At 38.2% G+C, this 21,486-nt stretch overlaps 1 protein-coding gene across 4 annotated transcripts; it reads left to right on the top strand.

Moving 5' to 3' along the window:
• Positions 1 to 107: 107 nt before the first annotated feature.
• Sap30 (SIN3-associated polypeptide 30) lies at positions 108 to 16,506 on the top strand. Of its 4 annotated transcripts, none has more exons than XM_071656165.1 (6): positions 108 to 472; positions 1,942 to 2,041; positions 3,668 to 3,847; positions 5,164 to 5,301; positions 7,256 to 7,333; positions 12,377 to 16,506. In XM_071656165.1, exons 3-6 carry the CDS (start codon positions 3,680 to 3,682, stop codon positions 12,500 to 12,502), a joined length of 510 nt encoding a protein of 169 aa, XP_071512266.1. In that variant the 5' UTR covers positions 108 to 472; positions 1,942 to 2,041; positions 3,668 to 3,679; the 3' UTR covers positions 12,503 to 16,506. The 4 variants fall into 4 exon arrangements, with proteins under 4 accessions (XP_071512266.1, XP_071512265.1, XP_071512267.1 ...); XM_071656164.1 differs by having other exon boundaries at positions 109 to 472; positions 1,942 to 2,015; XM_071656166.1 differs by having other exon boundaries at positions 131 to 204; positions 1,942 to 2,015.
• Positions 16,507 to 21,486: the final 4,980 nt, after the last annotated feature.

Here is a 21,486-nt window from a genome sequence, read left to right as displayed (position 1 = left end):
TAGAAAAAATTCACCCTCACTTTAAGATAGCAATGATAGGTGCTTAAATTTTATATTTGAGATTTTAGGCAGATATTATCACGATAAGTGATTACTGGAACTGGATGTAAACAGATGTGAAAGGGAAAGCGAAGGATGGTGTAGTGTCAAATGTTGATCAGTGATTCCTTGTACTGAACAGTGAATTGGATGTGAAGGCTTAGGGTGAATATTTGACTGATTTTCACAGAACTGTTGACAGAGAAATTATATTTCCTCTGCGTTTCCAGAACTTGCATGAGAATGACGTTAACTGTTTATTAGATACGTTTAAAGTATGTGAATTCGTAATACCACTGTTGATTGTCAATCATGAAATCACCTTTTTGTTGAATTCAAGAGTTATACTATTATGTTTACTCCCTATCACTGTTTGTGAATGAATATAACCACAGTGCAGGCTGCGCTCTTAAGATTTGAAATCATTGCTAAGGTAAGGAGAACCAGTCGTTTGCTTGCATTCGGAAATAATAGATTAAGGACCCTTGTATCATCACCATGTCAAATGAACATTTGGTTATCGTCAAACTATGTATGAAATTTGGTATAAGAGGAAATATAGCCATGAAATGTTAGTTCAGAGCCTTGCCGAGGTGCTGGAACGACCTTGTAACGCTTGGTACTTGCCCCAAGGGAACATGATTTTACGTATTGTACTTAAGACTATTACCTTTTTTTTTATTTACTATGATATGATTTCCAAATAAGACATTCCTATGTTATGAATATATAATATCAGGTATTGATGTCAAGAGTTTTTAACTATTGAATGAAATGCTGATTAGCGTCAGGCATTGAGGGATAGTTAATGGTAGTTAACGCTTCATCAAATAACCCAGTTGAAAGTCGGTTTACCCAGATGGAAGGACAGTGATCTACTGCTAGACCGGTAGACTGCCTTACACAACGGTAGGCTGGATAATTAGCTGGTGGCTAAGTGTTCATACACAGTGGCAGGAAATGTGGGGAAAATTGATGTAAACCTAACTTCCTACACCAAGCCAATTTTGTCCAATTCTTTGAGGAAAATATGATTCTTTTGGGTCATGTATTTACACATTGTTGCTGGGAGTTTTATGCTATGCATTTGTTTCTACACAGACCTGTCCCTGTGAATGCCACTACTTACTGCAAACTAGAAGTATTTTCGTACATTGCCCTTCATGTTTCTCATTTTTCATTTTTTTTGGCTTTAATGATGAGATCATACATACATATATAGAGATTAGAAGTATTCTTGCATTCTACATGTAAGAGCTGTTATATGCTGTAATGGATGTTTATTTGGAGTTGCTTTAAATCTTTCCTGGACAACCTTGAACGTGGTCCATGGATCACAGATTAAGAATCCCTGCTGTAAATACTACAATTCCAGTATAGAACAGGATTGTATAACTCAATATCCAATTCAGATAGCATTACAAAGCCAACTGGACGATACGGTATTAATTGAAAATCATAGAATGGAGACAATGTTTGAAGCAGTGTTTATAACTAGATTACAACAGAAATTTGAACATTATTAAAGAAAATTTGATAGCTGCTGGTCTTGGAATTTGATTTATAGGCAGTGACCATGAGAGGAACCCCTCACACAAGGTCATGACAGTGAAGAATTTGATTTTATATTTAAACCTCAGTATTAGTGTTTTCTGTCACTTCAATTAATTTTCCTGTTTTTGAATATTTCCAAGAATGTCTTCTTTGTGATGATTAAAAAGAACACTGTTAAGATGATACAAGTATGATAAATAATGTACCATTCATGTCTTCTGCTGCTGTATTATTACATTAATATGATCTCTTCTATTTCTGTAATTTAGCTTTGAAGTGCTCCTGAATTACAACTTTACCAGTTTATAAGCCTTAATTATAATATATTCCTGTATTTTATTTTTACAGATATGTGACTGTAGTGTGTCCGAACTCTGTGTTCCACAACACTACCGCAGAAACTTTAGATAAGGCGTCATTTGGTAAGGAAATAAAGCTAGAGTGCTTTGTGAGTACTGATATTATCTAGTTTTTATATCCTGTCCAGTGGAGACATTAAAAAGAGCCTTGATAATTGTCTGTAAAGTGTACCAGGCCATCAGGGATGCGGTTGTTAGCATAGGCCTAGAGGTCATGGCCTGCGGCACCCTTACTTGAGCAGAGGAGCAACACAACAGCTTGGTTTTAGACTGATCTTTGAGAGTTGAAGACTTCCAAAACCATAGTAAGGTATATGTAAGGTACAGCTACATAAGCTTTTCCTAAGCTACACAGTGATGTCCAAGAAACAAAGGTAAATCATCTTTCCATTTGCTGTCTTTAATTCCCTTTCCACTGACAAGGAGAGGATCACTTGCCCACATTTTTTACTCTTGGCACGTGTCAAAAGGCTTTCTCCACACTTAATTGCCTAATGATTTTTTTATTTTCATACATAATTAATTTGTTATGCAAGACTAACTTATGCATTCATGTTCTCACCTTTACCCAAAAATATAATCCTTCCTGTCACAGTTAACATTAACTTCTCTTGAGTTAATGTCAGCTTCCAACATACATTATCCAAATGGTTTACCATTCTACCCATTACATCCTTTACTTCAAATAAATGAATAATATCTTCATGTTGCAGCAAGTTAGATTCCTCAGAAGGTGCATGTAGCTGAGAAAACATAAGTGGCATACCTTATATATACCCTGCAGTAGCTTAAAAGGATTTTCTACTTCCACAGCTTGTTCAGACATTCACCAAGCAACAGTTTTGTTCCTTTGGCTCTATCAGGCTTACCTTACCTGTTCATAGGCCAATATGTCCTCCTCAACTTGGCTAATGTGGCACCTCATGTTTCTGCATTAGTTTCATAAAGTTGAAGTAAACTTCTATTGTGTAATTTCTTGGTTAGGATTGGTTAGATATTTTTTATTCACTTAACCTACATTCCAGGTTTAAACAGAAAAAACCTTATTATCTCAACACAGAAAAAGTCCCGTTATCCAGCTGTTAGGTGGCTTATTATTACAACAGTCCATCAGAATTTTCTCTATTTTTTAAATACCAATTATCTGAGAAAATTGTAGCCCTTAATAGCACTTATAGTCTTTAAAGAGTTACTGGAGGTGCTGAACTACAAACATTCAAAGCTCGTTTTGTTTACATTATCAGAGTCCCTTGTGTTTCTTGGTGGCTTCTGTTATTATAGGAATACTGTATTGGACTTAAAGAGAAGAAATGTGTCAGCCTTTTATATTGTCAGCTATAAAAAAGTGTTTGTCAACAAGTTTGTCAGGAAGCAGTTCAAGAAAGTGGAAATTTCAGCAGGAAATTATAGTGTAAGAAAAAGGTGAACCTAGGCCTCACATCTACCGTATTTGACAGTTTGATGTAATTATTAAGTAATGTGACTTGTTGAATGTGTTTTTCCAAACAAAAGTATATGTGGTTTAGGTGGTTTAATATAGTCTTATAGCAGGACCTTGAATTGCTGTCCCTGAGCAATAAAAGATTGCGTGTTATTGTATTTCAGGGAGTACCTTTTAAACACTATCATTATTTTTGTCTCTTATGGAATCACTGATATCAAGTTTCTGATGGCCTTCCTTCTGAATATTTTTATAACTTTAGCCATATCTCCAGATCACTGTCAACATGAATGGAATGAGCACAGAGGAAGATTCAGGGTCACAGCATGACCAGGTGTGTTGTCTGGTGGATGCTGGGGAACGATGCACACAGTTAGCAGGAAATGCTGCATATAACAAGCGGATACAAAAAACTGTATCACAAAGAAAACTGCGTCTCAGCATGGATGCATCGGTTAGTTTATTTTGACTTTACAGTTGCTGCATATTCTATTGGTAAATCCAGACAATTTGTCAGGAATTAACATATCTCTCTAAGTTGTGGGTCACCTTGATTGTTATTTCATATCTGTAGCTTCAGCCAAAATGGTTCATCTATTACCAGTTATCAGACCTGTTGTTGTTTATTATCTGAATGGTTATGATTGTTAAATCATAAAATTACGTAGTATATTCTCCCAAACTTGGACTGAATGGTGCACCAGTGGTGTGCCACAAGTCTTGGTTTCTAGACATGCTATTCTTTCTGTATGTAAACAACTTTCCAGAAGGAATGGATTTATTCCTGCATGTATTCACAGACAGTGCTAAAGTCATGGAAGAAGTAAAGAATGATGAGATTGCACTGACCTACAAAGGGATTTTGATAAGCTCCAGAGTTGCTCTGATACATGTTTGATGAAATTAAACCTAAGTAATTGCAAAGTACTGATGGAAAAAAGTATTATGAATATTATTGAATCAGAAATAGAGGCAGGAATCTATGTATGAGAGAGACTTAGGGGTCAACATTGTACTTAGTTCGTTGCCATGATATCTTTTCAGGTAAATTGTTGAAGTTAGAAAGTGTCTGCTTGCAAATGTTATCATTTCAAGTTCTTGGACAAAAAGTCCCATGGTATTTTCAACATACATTATTCATAAATGAGAATTTTCTTAATTTAGTTACCTTGCATAAAGAAGTAAAAATCTGAATACTTGATGTTGTTGCCTTATTCTTCATGTTTTATTGTAGTAGATCCTCACCACCAAACTTGGACTCATAAATTGCATCTGGCTGCTGCTTCCCATAGTTTCAGTGCAAAGACCAGCCACTTTAGGATTCATTGTCATGATGGCTCCTCTTTCCCTCAGTTAGCAAAGATGTAGAATGCCCTTTTTTATTTTCCTCTCTCCCTCTTTCTATAACTTCTATGCCTCTAGAAGTCAGGTCTGCAAACACCTGAGAAGCTGTGATTAATTTCTGCATTCTTGCCCATTTTTCCTGTCACCAGAGATCACCAATGTTAGGCATGTTTTGTCTGTCACTTGAAAAATAAATGTCTTGAAGAAGGATCAGAAGAAAGTGGCAAAGACTGTATGAGAAGGACCTTTACTTTCTGATATTGTGCACCAATTGCATATAAACTGTTGGACATTTTTATACATACTTTGAGATCATCTTTTTTTAGTTTATAGTTGCAAAATTTTCATGTTGTAAGATATTTACCAATTACATATAAAAGTGTCAGATGACTGGTCTAGATTTTTAAGTAAGTAATTACTTTGCAGTCAAGCCATAACTACATCTGTGAGTATCATAAAGGCGTCATCCAGAGTGTCCGAGTCAAGCGCAAAAGACGAGATTCAGAGGAGGATTCAGGAGAATTTGATGGAGACCATCCTGAAGTTGAGCTGTATAATTTGCAGGTAAATTGCTCTCTCAGTTTTTTATGAAAATTCTTCTGACTTATTTCTCTTACCTTCATTTCAATTTTTTTTTCTGATTGATCACCTCTCATGCCTCAGTTTAATAACATCAGCAAAAATGAACATTGGCTTCACTTGAGCACACAGTCTCAAGTTTGTCAAGTATCTGTACCAAAAGCAGAGTCTGACATCCGTGACCAGGCCTAAGAAATCTGTTCAAGGTTAAACGTGACCTTTTCATATGCTCTGGTTTAGACCATTTACAGTATAATATCATTCTTATACCACATTGTTACAGTTCATTCTCTTCAATGCATGCCTTTAATCATCCTAAAACTAAGGCTTCAATACCCTCAAAGCCTCTTATACTCCATCTTTCCATCTCTCTCTTTGTCTCTCCCTGCCCCGCATTTCCTCCACTTCCAAAACACATATGATATTTTACAATAGCTCTTCATTCATCCTTCCTGTATGCTTGATCATTTCAGCACTCACTGGTAGGCTTTCTCATGTAGACTTATAATTTCTAATCTCTAACTGATATTTATCACACATTCAACCTCACACATCCCTTATATCTTACCACTGTCAGGACTACTGCACCTTCAAACGAACCCATTGGTGCCCATACAGACACTGACCTTTTCTCAGCTTACTCCCTGCTGTGCTATAGACCATTAATCACACTCCCTTCCTGTGACTCTTTTTTCTCATAGTTGCATCTGCTTCTATATCAACTCCTAGGACCTTAAAGCCTTCTTGGTTCACCCTATCTAAACTCACACTCAAGCAGTCGTGTTTCACCACTTTGCTGGTAGCAGTCTCTAGAGTCTGTCATTAAGGCCATTTCATTCATAGGCAACAACTGATGTACCTCCTATCCCCCCTTTTCCTTGCCACCAGCATATTGCATATCTACCACTAACTTCAAAACATTTGCATGTACCTTTTTCACCTGCATCCATAAAAAGGTAAAAATGGTATGGCAACATCACACATCTTTGACACAGACCCAACTCACAATTTTGCAGTGTACCATTTATTGCATATATTCAAAGTACCATCCATAAAGCATATAAGTAAAATTAATTGTCCACCTTCTCTTTATCCATAAATGTCATATATGGGTCACTCTTTCTCAGAGTATTTCACCCTCACATTCTTTAAAGGATGTACCTGATCCACTTATCCTCTTCCTCTCCTGAAACCACTTTGCTCCTCCCTAGTCAGCTGCTACTTGTAGAATATCCCCCTCTTAAGTACCAATCTACCATATGCATAAAAAGGTATATTCAACAGACTTGTGTCTTTAAAATTTGAGCATCCATTTTTGTTCCCACTGCCTTTATACAGTGGTGCAATAAAAGCATTCTTCCAATCCTCAGGCACCTCACTTGTACCATGCCCTATTCACAGCCTGACTTACCTCTCAGCAACACTATTACTCCTTTTCTTAAGAAATCACTGTAATTACATCCACTTCCGGTTCTTCACCATCTTTCATCTTACACAAGGCCTTGATTTCCTCCACTCTTTTTACCCACTCATTTAATATTATGCTTCACATTTTCTCTTATTTTCATTAATGATTTCTCGTGGAATTACCTCTGTTACTTTAATCTCAGACCACAGTTGGACTTAAAACTGTAATATGATTAAAAAGAATCCATTTTACGACACTCAGAGATGTAGCATAATTATGGATTTTTCTTGTCTAGTCGGTTCATTCCGTTTTCTTTTCCATTCCATTTTTGCTGACATCGAAAGGGTTAGAAAACTCAGGATGATATAGCCATTAAGATTTTTTCCTGTTTTGGTCTTATATATTGTGGCTAGAAATTTCTACTGTCAGTTAAGCAGTAATATTTTATGAGTACCATTTTTTCTTTCAAATCATCTTTTTTGAAAATTACTGAAAGTATTAATGAGCTGCTAACAACTGTTTTATCAACAGGTGAACACATTAAGAAGATACAAGCGGCATTATAAGATACCAACTCGCCCTGGGCTCAACAAAGCACAACTGGTAGATGTAAGCTTATCAAAAATGTTCAGTGTAATTTATTATAGTTTTATGTATGAGGCTGAATTTGTTGAATAGTTGAGCTAAATTAATTCAGAATTAAATGTCGTTAAGATGTAGGTTTGAATGTGGGCAGATGTAGGGTAGCCAATTCTTACAGTATATATTACTCATGGTATGCAGTGAGCCTATTTTATCATTGTTTGGAACCCCAAATTAGTTTAACCCATCTATTCCAAAAGGATGTAACTCTCTCATGACAATGTATAAAGGTGTATAGTACCGTATTTATGTTGCACATAGCCAGTCTGTCTATCTATGTCTATATCTCTGATGCCCATTCCCTCCATGAACTCCCATCAAGGGGGTGGCCACAGCAAAAGTCTCCACTTATCCCTGTCCTTATATGCCTCCTTTGCGTACACCATTCCATGCATTCCTCCACCATACATTTCCCTTCAGTAATTACCTGCTCTGTTTTCTATGCCATAGTTGGTCTCCTCATGTAAACACTCTAATCATACTGTCATACACTCTTCTTGTAAAATTTCCATCTTCCATTCTTTTCAAATGCACAAACCACCATAAAGTATTATGTTTCACCCAATCTACAGTACGACTCAACAATTCATTCCCTTTGCATACCAAATCTCTCATACACCCCCTATTACTCTCACTTTGTTTCCATTCAAGCACCATTACTACATTTTTACTAACACTTACAACCTTTTGACCTCTTCGCTCTCAGCAAACAACATAGTATCATCCACAAACCATACCTTACCACCACTCCCTGTCTCTGCACCCCTTTTCCTAATTTTGCTAAAAGAAGCTGCATTGAATGAAAAAGTACTGGTGAAAACGACTATCAACCAATATATCAGTATTCAGTCAAGGATAGATAGGCTTCTTACACATGCACTATACCCCCAGTATTCAAAAAGGCTGCCTACTAAGCTTTCAGTAAGGTAAGAGATAAGTTGACCTTAGCTAAATACAGTAATACCAATATTGTCCTTAGGGAACCTTCAGGGTAGTGTTAAAAGAATAATCCTTGATGTTCAGAATGACTAGAGATTTCTGGCAAGTTTATAGGAAGGCATATCACTAGGACCTGCAAGGTAAGCACATGAATACCATATCATTGGCTACAGCACTTGGCCACTTATTGTTGATTTAAGCATACGTGTACCTTGGGAAAGATGAATGAATTTTATACAGAGAATAGTAAGCTAATTTCGAAACAGGCCTGTATATGCAGAAGGAATATCTGTGTGAAAATTGAAGGTGCATTAACCGATTGGAGGTTAATTTTGAGAGAGGATATAGTTTATAAGAGATGGAGAGAAAGAATTGTAAAGAACTGATTGTGTCCTTGATATTAAAGATGGTTTTGTTTTGATTGGATTTTAGATTGAGTGTCAGGAATGATTGGGAGGAGTACATTTTAAAAGAAGAGGCTGGAAAAGGAGCGTATACAGCATTGTTGTATTCAGAAAAGGGATGATGCAGTACTTGAAGAAAAGATTTTTGATGAGTTTTTACTTTCTGTGATGTGCTTGGAAAACAGCTGATTGTAGTTGAGATCTTTTGAATGGTAGTAGTGCTTATACAAGAAAAGTGGTGTCATAGAAGGCAACTAAGAGGGTCAGTAGTGAGTGGCTGGAAATCCTTCCTTCCTGTATTACTTTCCAAAAGAAAGAACAGAGCTAGGAGCCAGATGAGGATTTTTCCTTCTAAGGCTCTGTCATCTGTTCTTGACGCTTCCTGAATCTTGTGAGAAATCGTGAACATGTATGAAAGAAAAATGAATAATGGAAAGATTAGTTATAATTATGGAAGTCTCTCAGTCATATGTAACTTCAGCATTTTCATTTAATGTTTTTATTCATTTTTTTTTTTTTTTTTTTTTTTTTATACTTTGTCGCTGTCTCCCGCGTTTGCGAGGTAGCGCAAGGAAACAGACGAAAGAAATGGCCCAACCCCCCCCCCCCCATACACATGTACATACACACGTCCACACACGTAAATATACATACCTACACAGCTTTCCATGGTTTACCCCAGACGCTTCACATGCCTTGCTTCAATCCACTGACAGCACGTCAACCCCTGTATACCACATGACTCCAATTCACTCTATTTCTTGCCCTCCTTTCACCCTCCTGCATGTTCAGGCCCCGATCACACAAAATCTTTTTCACTCCATCTTTCCACCTCCAATTTGGTCTCCCTCTTCTCCTCGTTCCCTCCACCTCCGACACATATATCCTCTTGGTCAATCTCTCCTCACTCATTCTCTCCATGTGCCCAAACCATTTCAAAACACCCTCTTCTGCTCTCTCAACCACGCTCTTTTTATTTCCACACATCTCTCTTACCCTTACGTTACTTACTCGATCAAACCACCTCACACCACACATTGTCCTCAAACATCTCATTTCCAGCACATCCATCCTCCTGCGCACATCTCTATCCATAGCCCACGCCTCGCAACCATACAACATTGTTGGAACCACTATTCCCTCAAACATACCCATTTTTGCTTTCCGAGATAATGTTCTCGACTTCCACACATTTTTCAAGGCTCCCAAAATTTTCGCCCCCTCCCCCATCCTATGATCCACTTCCGCTTCCATGGTTCCATCCGCTGACAGATCCACTCCCAGATATCTAAAACACTTCACTTCCTCCAGTTTTTCTCCATTCAAACTCACCTCCCAATTGACTTGACCCTCACCCCTACTGTACCTAATAACCTTGCTCTTATTCACATTTACTCTCAACTTTCTTCTTCCACACACTTTACCAAACTCAGTCACCAGCTTCTGCAGTTTCTCACATGAATCAGCCACCAGCGCTGTATCATCAGCGAACAACAACTGACTCACTTCCCAAGCTCTCTCATCCCCAACAGACTTCATACTTGCCCCTCTTTCCAGGACTCTTGCATTTACCTCCCTTACAACCCCATCCATAAACAAATTAAACAACCATGGAGACATCACACACCCCTGCCGCAAACCTACATTCACTGAGAACCAATCACTTTCCTCTCTTCCTACACGTACACATGCCTTACATCCTCGATAAAAACTTTTCACTGCTTCCAACAACTTGCCTCCCACACCATATATTCTTAATACCTTCCACAGAGCATCTCTATCAACTCTATCATATGCCTTCTCCAGATCCATAAATGCTACATACAAATCCATTTGCTTTTCTAAGTATTTCTCACATACATTCTTCAAAGCAAACACCTGATCCACACATCCTCTACCACTTCTGAAACCGCACTGCTCTTCCCCAATCTGATGCTCTGTACATGCCTTCACCCTCTCAATCAATACCCTCCCATATAATTTACCAGGAATACTCAACAAACTTATACCTCTGTAATTTGAGCACTCACTCTTATCCCCTTTGCCTTTGTACAATGGCACTATGCACGCATTCCGCCAATCCTCAGGCACCTCACCATGAGTCATACATACATTAAATAACCTTACCAACCAGTCAACAATACAGTCACCCCCTTTCTTAATAAATTCCACTGCAATGCCATCCAAACCTGCTGCCTTGCCGGCTTTCATCTTCCGCAAAGCTTTTACTACCTCTTCTCTGTTTACCAAATCATTTTCCCTAACCCTCTCACTTTGCACACCACCTCGACCAAAACACCCTATATCTGCCACTCTGTCATCAGACACATTCAACAAACCTTCAAAATACTCATTCCATCTCCTTCTCACATCACCGCTACTTGTTATCACCTCCCCATTTACGCCCTTCACTGAAGTTCCCATTTGCTCCCTTGTCTTACGCACCCTATTTACCTCCTTCCAGAACATCTTTTTATTCTCCCTAAAATTTACTGATAGTCTCTCACCCCAACTCTCATTTGCCCTTTTTTTCACCTCTTGCACCTTTCTCTTGACCTCCTGTCTCTTTCTTTTATACTTCTCCCACTCAATTGCATTTTTTCCCTGCAAAAATCGTCCAAATGCCTCTCTCTTCTCTTTCACTAATACTCTTACTTCTTCATCCCACCACTCACTACCCTTTCTAAACAGCCCACCTCCCACTCTTTTCATGCCACAAGCATCTCTTGCGCAATCCATCACTGATTCCCTAAATACATCCCATTCCTCCCCCACTCCCCTTACTTCCATTGTTCTCACCTTTTTCCACTCTGCACACAGTCTCTCCTGGTACTTCCCCACACAGGTCTCCTTCCCAAGCTCACTTACTCTCACCACCTTCTTCACCCCAACATTCACTCCTCTTTTCTGAAAACCCATACTAATCTTCACCTTAGCCTCCACAAGATAATGATCAGACATCCCTCCAGTTGCACCTCTCAGCACATTAACATCCAAAAGTCTCTCTTTCGCACGCCTGTCAATTAACACGTAATCCAATAACGCTCTCTGGCCATCTCTCCTACTTACATAAGTATACTTATGTATATCTCGCTTTTTAAACCAGGTATTCCCAATCATCAGTCCTTTTTCAGCACATAAATCCACAAGCTCTTCACCATTTCCATTTACAACACTGAACACCCCATGCATACCAATTATTCCCTCAACTGCCACATTACTCACCTTTGCATTCAAATCACCCATCACTATAACCCGGTCTCGTGCATCAAAACCGCTAACACACTCATTCAGCTGCTCCCAAAACACTTGCCTCTCATGATCTTTCTTCTCATGCCCAGGTGCATATGCACCAATAATCACCCACCTCTCTCCACCAACAAATTCATGAGCCATGTAATTTGTAAATGGGATAGAATGATTGTTGGATTCAATCATACTTTGGTGGAAAAGAATGGAAGCTGTCCCGTATTACAGACTTTCTTAATTTTCCAGAGACACAACCATGTTCCTATTCTAGTGTAAGCTTCCTCATTATGTATCTTACTCAGCAGAGATTCATAGCCTTTACTGAAACATCCTCTTTGTACTTGGTACACCATATCGTTAAGGATTGCTTATATGTTTATATTGCTTAAACTTATAAATTGTTTATTTTTTCTCACAGATTCTTATGAAACACTTCAGAACAGTACCTGTAGCTGAAAAGGAATGCCTCACATATTTCATCTACATGATTAAGGCCAATCGGTCAAAATTTGACCAGAGGAATGGATCCAGTATCGACATGTGACCTCAGGTTGCCAAATGAATGCTTTGAATACGTTTTATTGGATGGAACTAATAAGTGGAGAGTTTGCAGAGCTTATAGCTGCCTCCAATACCAGAGGAGTAAGCTTTGAAAATATGTACTCCTTGAGAGTGGATCACTTGCTTTAACGATACGGGCAAAACTTGACTTTGCTGGTTTGGCTAGATTTCCGTATCCTTTTTGTGTCATAGAGTTATTTTTGTATGCAAGCATTGATTAGTCATGAAAGCACATGCAAGAAGATATATGTGTCTAATTCTGCTGTCTCAGGAGAAGAAATCTGGTCATGGTATTCAAATAATTCTTTAAGGAGATCATTAGAATAGTTCTATATGGTGTAATGTAAACTTTCCTCATATTCTGAAATAGATTATTTAGCATCAGAGCCAAAGCTAAGGCTATATCATACAAGTTTGTGAATTACATTCATCAGAATGTGTTTCAGTAAGACAAGTGTGTGTAATTAATAAACAAACCGCAGCATTCCAGAGCGAACACCAATTGTCACCAATTCTGAATGATTAGTTTAATAACCGGTGAAATATCATTTTGAATTATGGTAGCCATATTTCTTAATTTGTTCTGGTCATGTAACAATATAAACAGTTACCCTTCTCCTTTCCTGACATCAACACATGATTTTATTTCAGTCACTCATTCAGTTGCAGAATTGTTGCTAAATCTGTAGCTTAGTTTGAATGAAATTTTTAAGTATATTTTATTTTAAGTGAAAGATGAAGTTCACTCTGATTTTTTTTTTCACATTAAATTCTTAATTTAGAAACTGGTGTGTTTGAAGTTTGTTTCAGTTTAATGAAGCAGAAAAATTTCAAGGGTGTTTTATTTGTTTTACTAGTTGGGAATTGTAAATGGCTAGTTATGTAAACTTATTAGATGTTGTATAAGAAGTTTGCCTGAAGTATTTGTCAAATATGTGAGCCTGGCATTTATTTTAGGTGCTAGTTAAGTGGTCTGAGTTACCATTCTCAGTTAATAGCAGGAGATGGATGTCTTAGAATTAGATTTTTTCAGCTTATAGATGTGCTTCATAATGTCAGAGAACAAATTTAATATAAACTATCACAGGCATTTTGATTGCATTGTGATAACATATTAGGGTTAGCTGTTTTGACCTGATTTGTTTTGTACAGTGTAGAGAGAAGCCAGTTGTATCACTTGTATATTATTTGTATGTATATATATGAGTATATATGTATATATCTGTGTTTGTGTGTGTGTGTGTGTGTGTATGTTCTCACTCTTTTCTTCTGCCCATGATGACTATTGTAGTCTAACACCTGAAAGCTGCATTAAAAGCCGGTTTTGCTACACGATCTTTACATAGGATAACCACTTCTACATGTTCCCTAACAAATACTTCTCTGCTTATAGTACCAGTGATGTGATCTTTACATCACCTTACCTTAGTTTCCAAAAGGAGTGTAGACCTTAAAGCTACAGGAACCTCATAAAAAGTGTTCTGTGTTTGTATAACTATCTCTGTGTGCATGTGTAACAGAAATACTTAAGAGAAACAGAAGGTTTTGTATGTGGCATATATGGATCTAGAGATAGCTTATGACAGGGTTGAAGGAGATGCTTTGTTCAAAGAGTTACAAGTCTATGATGTGGGAAAAATGTTCTTTGAACCAGTGAGAAGTTTTCATCAAGAGCATAAGGTGTGTGTGTAAGAAGGAAGAGGGTAGAATGGGCACTTTCAGGTGAAGGTGGGTTTGTGGCAGGGATGTGTGATGTCACAGTGAGTGTTTAATTTGTTTATGGATGGGGTGGTTTGGGAGGTGAATCCAAGAGTCTTTGAGAGAGGAGCAGTTATGCTGTCTGTTAGTGGTGGGGGTTTGGGAGATGAGTCAGTTTTCGTTTGCTGATAGCGTTGCATTAGGAGCAGATTCAAGGAGCTGCTATCTGAGTTTGGGAGAGTGTGTGAATGGAGAAAGTTGAGAGTAAATGTGAATGAAAGCAAAGTTATTAGGTTTAGCAGTGAAAAGAAACAGGTTAGTTAAGGTGTGAATTTAACTGGAGAGAACTTGGAGGAAATGGGGTGTTGTAGACGTCTGGGAGTGGACATGGCAGCAAATGGTACTGTAGAAGGTGAAGTGACGCATAGTGTGGGTTAGGGGGGACTAAGTTACAAGTGAGGTCATTAAGGGCAGAGATGTTCACATTTGATGGTATAGTAGTCCTAACGGTGTTGTATAGATGTGAGGCATGTGGTGTAGATGAGAAAATACAGAAAATGTTTAATGTGTTGGAAGTGAAATGCTTAAGGACAGTGCATGATATGGGGAGGATTTTCCTAGGAAGGAATGATAGGATAAGAAAGAGGTGTAGCAACGAGAATGAGCTGAAGACAGTGTAGAGATGGTTTGGAAATGTGTAGAGGATAAGTGAGGAGAGGTTGACATAGGAGTTATATGGAAGTGGAAGGGAAAAGAAGAATGAGGAGACCAAACTGGATATGGAAGAGTGAAATGGAAAAGTTTTGAGTGCTTGCAGCCGGAACATGCATGAGAGTGTAAGGTGTGCACAGGATAGAGGGAATTGTAGTGATGTGGCATGAAAGGTGCTAAATGCAGTCAGTGGACTGAACTGGGCATACGAAGTGAAGGGAAGCTACGGAAAGGTCTAAGGCAGACTATTTGAAACTTGTCTGCATGTGTTTGATTCAACCTGATTATGATCAATAAGAAGAAATACAGATGGCATGGAGGGTCTACCATGGTTTGCCACTTAGTTTGGTAATGGCCACTTAATCCATTGAGATGTTAGGGAATGTCAGTTTCAGCAGGATCAAAGGAAGGGCAACACATGGTTCCAGTATGTTGATGACATGATAGTCGTAACTCCAAGGAGAGCAAATATAGAAAAGTAGACAGCTGAACAATATATGTGTGTGTGTTCAGTTTACCATAAAGGAGGAAGACTGGTAGTTTGTGATATGATCCTTTGGAAGAGTGATCAAGGCCCAAAGTTCTTCATACGCAGAGAACTAATGAATGGGAATATCATCATTTATTACCTATCTACCTGCATTAAAATGACAAAATCAGCCACAAGTACTTAGAGGAAAAAATGGAATGTAATAATGAAGCTTTCCTGTAATTTATTTTCTTGAGAGCCCTTAAGAATTTGCAGCAGCAAGTACTTGGAAGAGAAAATGAAATATGTTATTGAAGCTTTCCTGAAACTAGATTACCCCTGAGGATTAATCTTAAGTTTGAAAATCAAGGCAAGAAAAAATAATGGAGAGTGTCTCAACAATTAATTAGAAACTTAGTGGCTGTCAGATAAAAAACAAGCTGAAATCGTTGATAAATTCCTGTAGCAAACTGACATAACTTCTGCCACATTGTCAAGAAAGGAAAATGATAAGGTTGCAAGATGTAAACCAAATAGGTAAATTAGTAACAGTTTCATGTACAAGAAAGTTTTGTGCTGAACATTGATGGTAAATCATTTACATAATTGAAAATCTGCATTTTGTATGTTGTATACATCAGCAGAAAATGATATGGTGCATACGTATACGATTATTAGAGCAGTCGTGCTATTTATCGTTTAAAGAAGGGCCAGATTTATTGCATTTACAATGAATAGATGTCAATATATGCAAATCATGGGATTTTTTAATTTTTTGCAATAGATATGACTGAAGACTTAGATTTAAGAAAATATTCTGTAGATTGAAGACTATATTTAAATTGCATTTACACTTATACACTGCAGCAGCATGCATATAATCATAAACTATGGTTCACTGTAATGCTTGTCTGAATGAGAAATATTCTGGGAGTTCTTTATATGTATGCATGCATGCCCACATAGTTTTGTTAGAAATGGTTCCAGAAGGATACCAGTTCAACTGATACCAAGACAGATTATAGTTTAGTTGATAAACTGATGTATCACATTATCTTTGAAAATACTGTGTAAGTAGAGATCAGATGAAATATACATTCCTATTGAATTTTCCCATTTTTCTTTCATAGACTGAAAGCTTGAAGCCCTTTATTAGTGCTTGCAATTTATAGGTTATAAATGCAAATTGGACAAAAATTCTAAAATTACATAATTCATATGTAAGCTAAATGCCTCAACAGTAAGCCTTATGTGCTTCAAGCTTAGAAATACTATCTTTATATAAAACTATTGTTGCTCATCAAATAGAAATGCACTGAGAACTTTTGCAAAGTCTTAACATGAGAGGATGAAAAACAGTTTGCTTGTTAGTGGTGAAAGTAGACTTTTGCACATGTCCAAACTTTTTTTTTTTCACATACAGTATATCATCAGTCATGTTTTACTTTTTATAAAGTATGAAAGTTACAAAGGGAAAAATATAACCAAGTACAGTGCTGTTCAGCATGAGGCATTGTTACGTAAAGGAAAATCAAATGCACTTAAATATTTGCCTGGGATCAAATGATCCCTTCCCAAGGGAGCATACAGATTAGTAAAGGGTTGTGTTACCTATTCTCTCTCTCTTTTCAGGTGGATCAAGTGCACATAGCCTCAGATTACACATGACAGCTAGAGACTGAGTGTGAATGAATGTGTCCTTTGTCATCTTTTCCTAGTGCTACCCTGTGTTCATGCTGGGGGAGGTGGGGTGTCAATTCATGTGTGGCAGTGGGAATGGATGAAGGCAGCATGTATGAATATGTGCATTTTTTTTTTTTTTTTTTCCCCCGCTGTCTCCTGCGTTTGCGAGGTAGCGCAAGGAAACAGACGAAAGAAATGGCCCAACCCACCCCCATACACATGTATATACATACGTCCACACACGCAAATATACATACCTACACAGCTTTCCATGGTTCACCCCAGACGCTTCACATGCCTTGATTCAATCCACTGACAGCACGTCAACCCCGGTGTACCACATCGCTCCAATTCACTCTATTCCTTGCCCTCCTTTCACCCTCCTGCATGTTCAGGCCCCGATCACACAAAATCTTTTTCACTCCATCTTTCCACCTCCAATTTGGTCTCCCTCTTCTCCTCGTTCCCTCCACCTCCGACACATATATTCTCTTGGTCAATCTTTCCTCACTCATTCTCTCCATGTGCCCGAACCATTTCAAAACACCCTCTTCTGCTCTCTCAACCACGCTCTTTTTATTTCCACACATCTCTCTTACCCTTACGTTACTTACTCGATCAAACCACCTCACACCACACATTGTCCTCAAACATCTCATTTCCAGCACATCCATCCTCCTGCGCACAACTCTATCCATAGCCCACACCTTGCAACCATACAACATTGTTGGAACCACTATTCCTTCAAACATACCCATTTTTGCTTTCCAAGATAATGTTCTCGACTTCCACACATTCTTCAAGGCCCCCAGAATTTTCGCCCCCTCCCCCACCCTATGATCCACTTCTGCTTCCATGGTTCCATCCGCTGCCAGATCCACTCCCAGATATCTAAAACACTTCACTTCCTCCAGTTTTTCTCCATTCAAACTCACCTCCCAATTGACTTGACCCTCAACCCTACTGTACCTAATAACCTTGCTCTTATTCACATTTACTCTTAACTTTCTTCTTTCACACACTTTACCAAACTCAGTCACCAGCTTCTGCAGTTTCTCACATGAATCAGCCACCAGCGCTGTATCATCAGCGAACAACAACTGACTCACTTCCCAAGCTCTCTCATCCCCAACAGACTTCATACTTGCCCCTCTTTCCAAAACTCTTGCATTCACCTCCCTAACAACCCCATCCATAAACAAATTAAACAACCATGGAGACATCACACACCCCTGCCGCAAACCTACATTCACTGAGAACCAATCACTTTCCTCTCTTCCTACACGTACACATGCCTTACATCCTCGATAAAAACTTTTCACTGCTTCTAACAACTTGCCTCCCACACCATATATTCTTAATACCTTCCACAGAGCATCTCTATCAACTCTATCATATGCTTTCTCCAGATCCATAAATGCTACATACAAATCCATTTGCTTTTCTAAGTATTTCTCACATACATTCTTCAAAGCAAACACCTGATCCACACATCCTCTACCACTTCTGAAACCACACTGCTCTTCCCCAATCTGATGCTCTGTACATGCCTTCACCCTCTCAATCAATATTGTGTATGTATATGTATGTGTACATTGAAATGTATAGGTATGTATATGTGCGTGTGTGGGCGTTTATGTATATACATGTGTATGTTTGTTGGTTGGGCCATTCTTTCGTCTGTTTCCTTGATCTACCTTGCTGACGCGGGAGACAGCATCAAAGTATGATAAATGAAATAAATAAATAATGAATAAAGTCTACATTACTGAAACACATTGAATTTTCAGACAAGACTGAAATCTCAGTTCATCCACCCAGTCTCATACTCAACACATTCAGCATGCACAATTGACAGTCAGTCATTTGCATCCTCATTTGAAATGCATGCAGCTTTCATCAAGTTACTTAATCAAATTTGTTCTCTTTCATACTATGACAGGCCTTTACCACCATCACCTATCATACATACACATGGCAATATCATCATTGTAGGTATTCATCCATGCAAATTTTTCTTGATTTTTCCACATGACATATCTTACATTTTTCACTGTTACTTGGTTAATTCTATTCACAATGTGTGCTGTGCTTATTATCAATCTCCATTTCTCTTGCATTTTCTAAACCATAGTGTAGAAAACTTGTCTTGCAAAGCAAATGGTTGGATACATTATGTCATTGTGACAGTTTCTTGCATCTCTTCACTATTCTTTTCTATACATGTTTGTAAAGCACCCAAACCCTTCTTTCATGCATTTCTCTAATGATTTTAGTTTGCATGAATACTGCGGTCATTACCTATATGACCCTTCTCTGGGGCCCACAGTTTAATGCTGATTAGAATGAGAAAAAGTAAGGAAGTAAGTCTACCCTAGGAAATTGAGCGTATCTGGCTTAGCAAGCCTGCAGTGTTCTGATTTGGGACCCTAGTTCTGCAGGGGTGATTTCCACAAAAAGTACATTTGGCCTCAGAGATGAGCAGTATGCTTGTAACCATTTATGATGGAATTGTTAATATATATAGTTAGATGGAATGCCAGTGAGGAAAGTCATATAATGGGGGTGGCCAGTATTTTCATGAGGGCAAGTTCATAATTTTTGTTGATTGAGTAAGTATTGAAAGGGTAAGAGAGATATGTGGTAATAAAAAGAGTGTGGTTGAGAGAGGAGAAGAGGGTGTATTGAAATGGTTTGGTCACATGGAGAGAATGAGTGAGGAAAGATTGGCAAAGAGGATATATATGTCAGAGGTGGAGGGAATGAGAAGTGGGAGACCAAATTGGAGGTGGAAAGATGGAGTGAAAAAGATTTTGAGCGATCGGTGCCTGAACATACAGGAGGGTGAAAGGCATGCAAGGAATAGAGTGGATTGGAACGATGTGGTATAGTGGGATCGACATACTGTCATTGCATTGAACCAGTGCATGTGAAGTATCGGGTAAACCATGGAAAGATTTTGTGGGGCCTGGATGTGGAAAAGAAACTGCATAATAGGTGCATAATTTTAAGGAGAATCTCAGTAGAGAAGACAGGAAACCTAAGAGTAATGTTCCTCTTACTTGGAAGACAAATTGATTGGTACTGTGCATGATGTAGCATTAATAATGTAAGAGCTCTTGTAGTAGCAGTAGCTCTTCTGTTTGAGATGATGGTTTGCAATAGATGTATGCTCCAAGGTTATGTAACATCACAATGGTTACTTGTTTTTATGAATTGGGCATTGCATGAGGTGAGATTGGAGTGATAGTAGTCCTGTACAATGCTTAACTATAGAGGAATAGAGAGGAAGTTAACATAGCTGTTGTAAGCAGATGGTAGTGTTCTTCTACATGACTCAGAAAAGATGGATAGAATGGTAGGTGGTATTGATGACTTTTTATGACTAATATTGCGAGTAAATGTGAATGAAAATAAGACTCCAGCTTATGAAAGAGATAGGCTGTCAGAGTGTAGTATCTATCCGAATGATGAGTTGTAAGTTGTGGATGAACTTAGGCATTAGGGAGAGATCAGTAGAAATGGCAAGGAAACCTGAAGTTGAGAGAGGAGTCATATCATATGAGGAAGATGAAATGAAACATCTTGTGAATGGGAAGAATTTTGTAGACCACAACAAGCTGTATGATGGAAAATTTTCTGAATTCGTTTGTATGGGTGTGAAACTATAGTCATGAAATATAACTGGAATTGGGACTGATTAAAGATTAATCGTATAAGAAAAGCATTCATGGGAATGTTTTAAGATACTATGAAAATGGTATATAAGAGGCTAGTCAAAATAACATAGTGTAGTATATCCAAAGGTGGAGGGAGACCAAGTTAGAGTGCAAAGCGAAAATGTAAGTTCTAGTGTGGTAGTCCATGCTTCACTCAAGAAGAAAATTTCATGCAGAATGGTTCACTTGATCCTTTCATAACAAAATCTAGTATATCTGCTCTCTCTCTCTCTCTCTCTTCTCTCTCTCTCTCTCTCTCTCTCTCTCTCTCTCTCTCTCTCTCTCTCTCTCTCTCTCTCTCTCTCTCACTTGGAAGTTTTTGAGTACTGATGTCCTATCTGCGTAAGCATTGCAGCCTTGAATATTCCCAACATGACAACCTTCACTGTTGCTGGCTTCACTATGGAAAATAGGAAAAAGTAAGGGCACCATATCGCATGAAATATAGAATAAAAACAGCAATTTCGGTGGAACAGGTTGGGGAAATGAAAACAGGTTTGTTTCCATATATATCTTAACGCTACCTTGTTAATGCGGGAAATGGCAAATAGTTTGAAAGAAAGATATATGTATATATATATATATATATAGGGTGGGGGAGGGGGCGAAAATTTTGGGAGCCTTGAAAAATGTGTGGAAGTCGAGAACATTATCCCGGAAAGCAAAAATGGGTATGTTTGAAGGAAT

Source organism: Panulirus ornatus, chromosome 62 (genome assembly GCF_036320965.1).
Source record: "Panulirus ornatus isolate Po-2019 chromosome 62, ASM3632096v1, whole genome shotgun sequence".
NCBI classification, from domain to species: Eukaryota; Metazoa; Arthropoda; class Malacostraca; order Decapoda; family Palinuridae; genus Panulirus; species Panulirus ornatus.
Note: the sequence above shows the minus strand (reverse complement) of the source record. Positions and strands in the feature narration are given on the sequence as shown.

Bases quoted from the DNA above. Each gene is read 5' to 3' on its own strand.
- Sap30 (XM_071656165.1), top strand. From the start codon at position 3,680: ATGAATGGAATGAGCACAGAGGAAGATTCAGGGTCACAGCATGACCAG. The intron at 5,302-7,255 runs GTAAATTGCTCT...TTTTATCAACAG, and splicing joins TTGAGCTGTATAATTTGCAG to GTGAACACATTAAGAAGATA. The intron at 7,334-12,376 runs GTAAGCTTATCA...TTTTTCTCACAG, and splicing joins ACAAAGCACAACTGGTAGAT to ATTCTTATGAAACACTTCAG.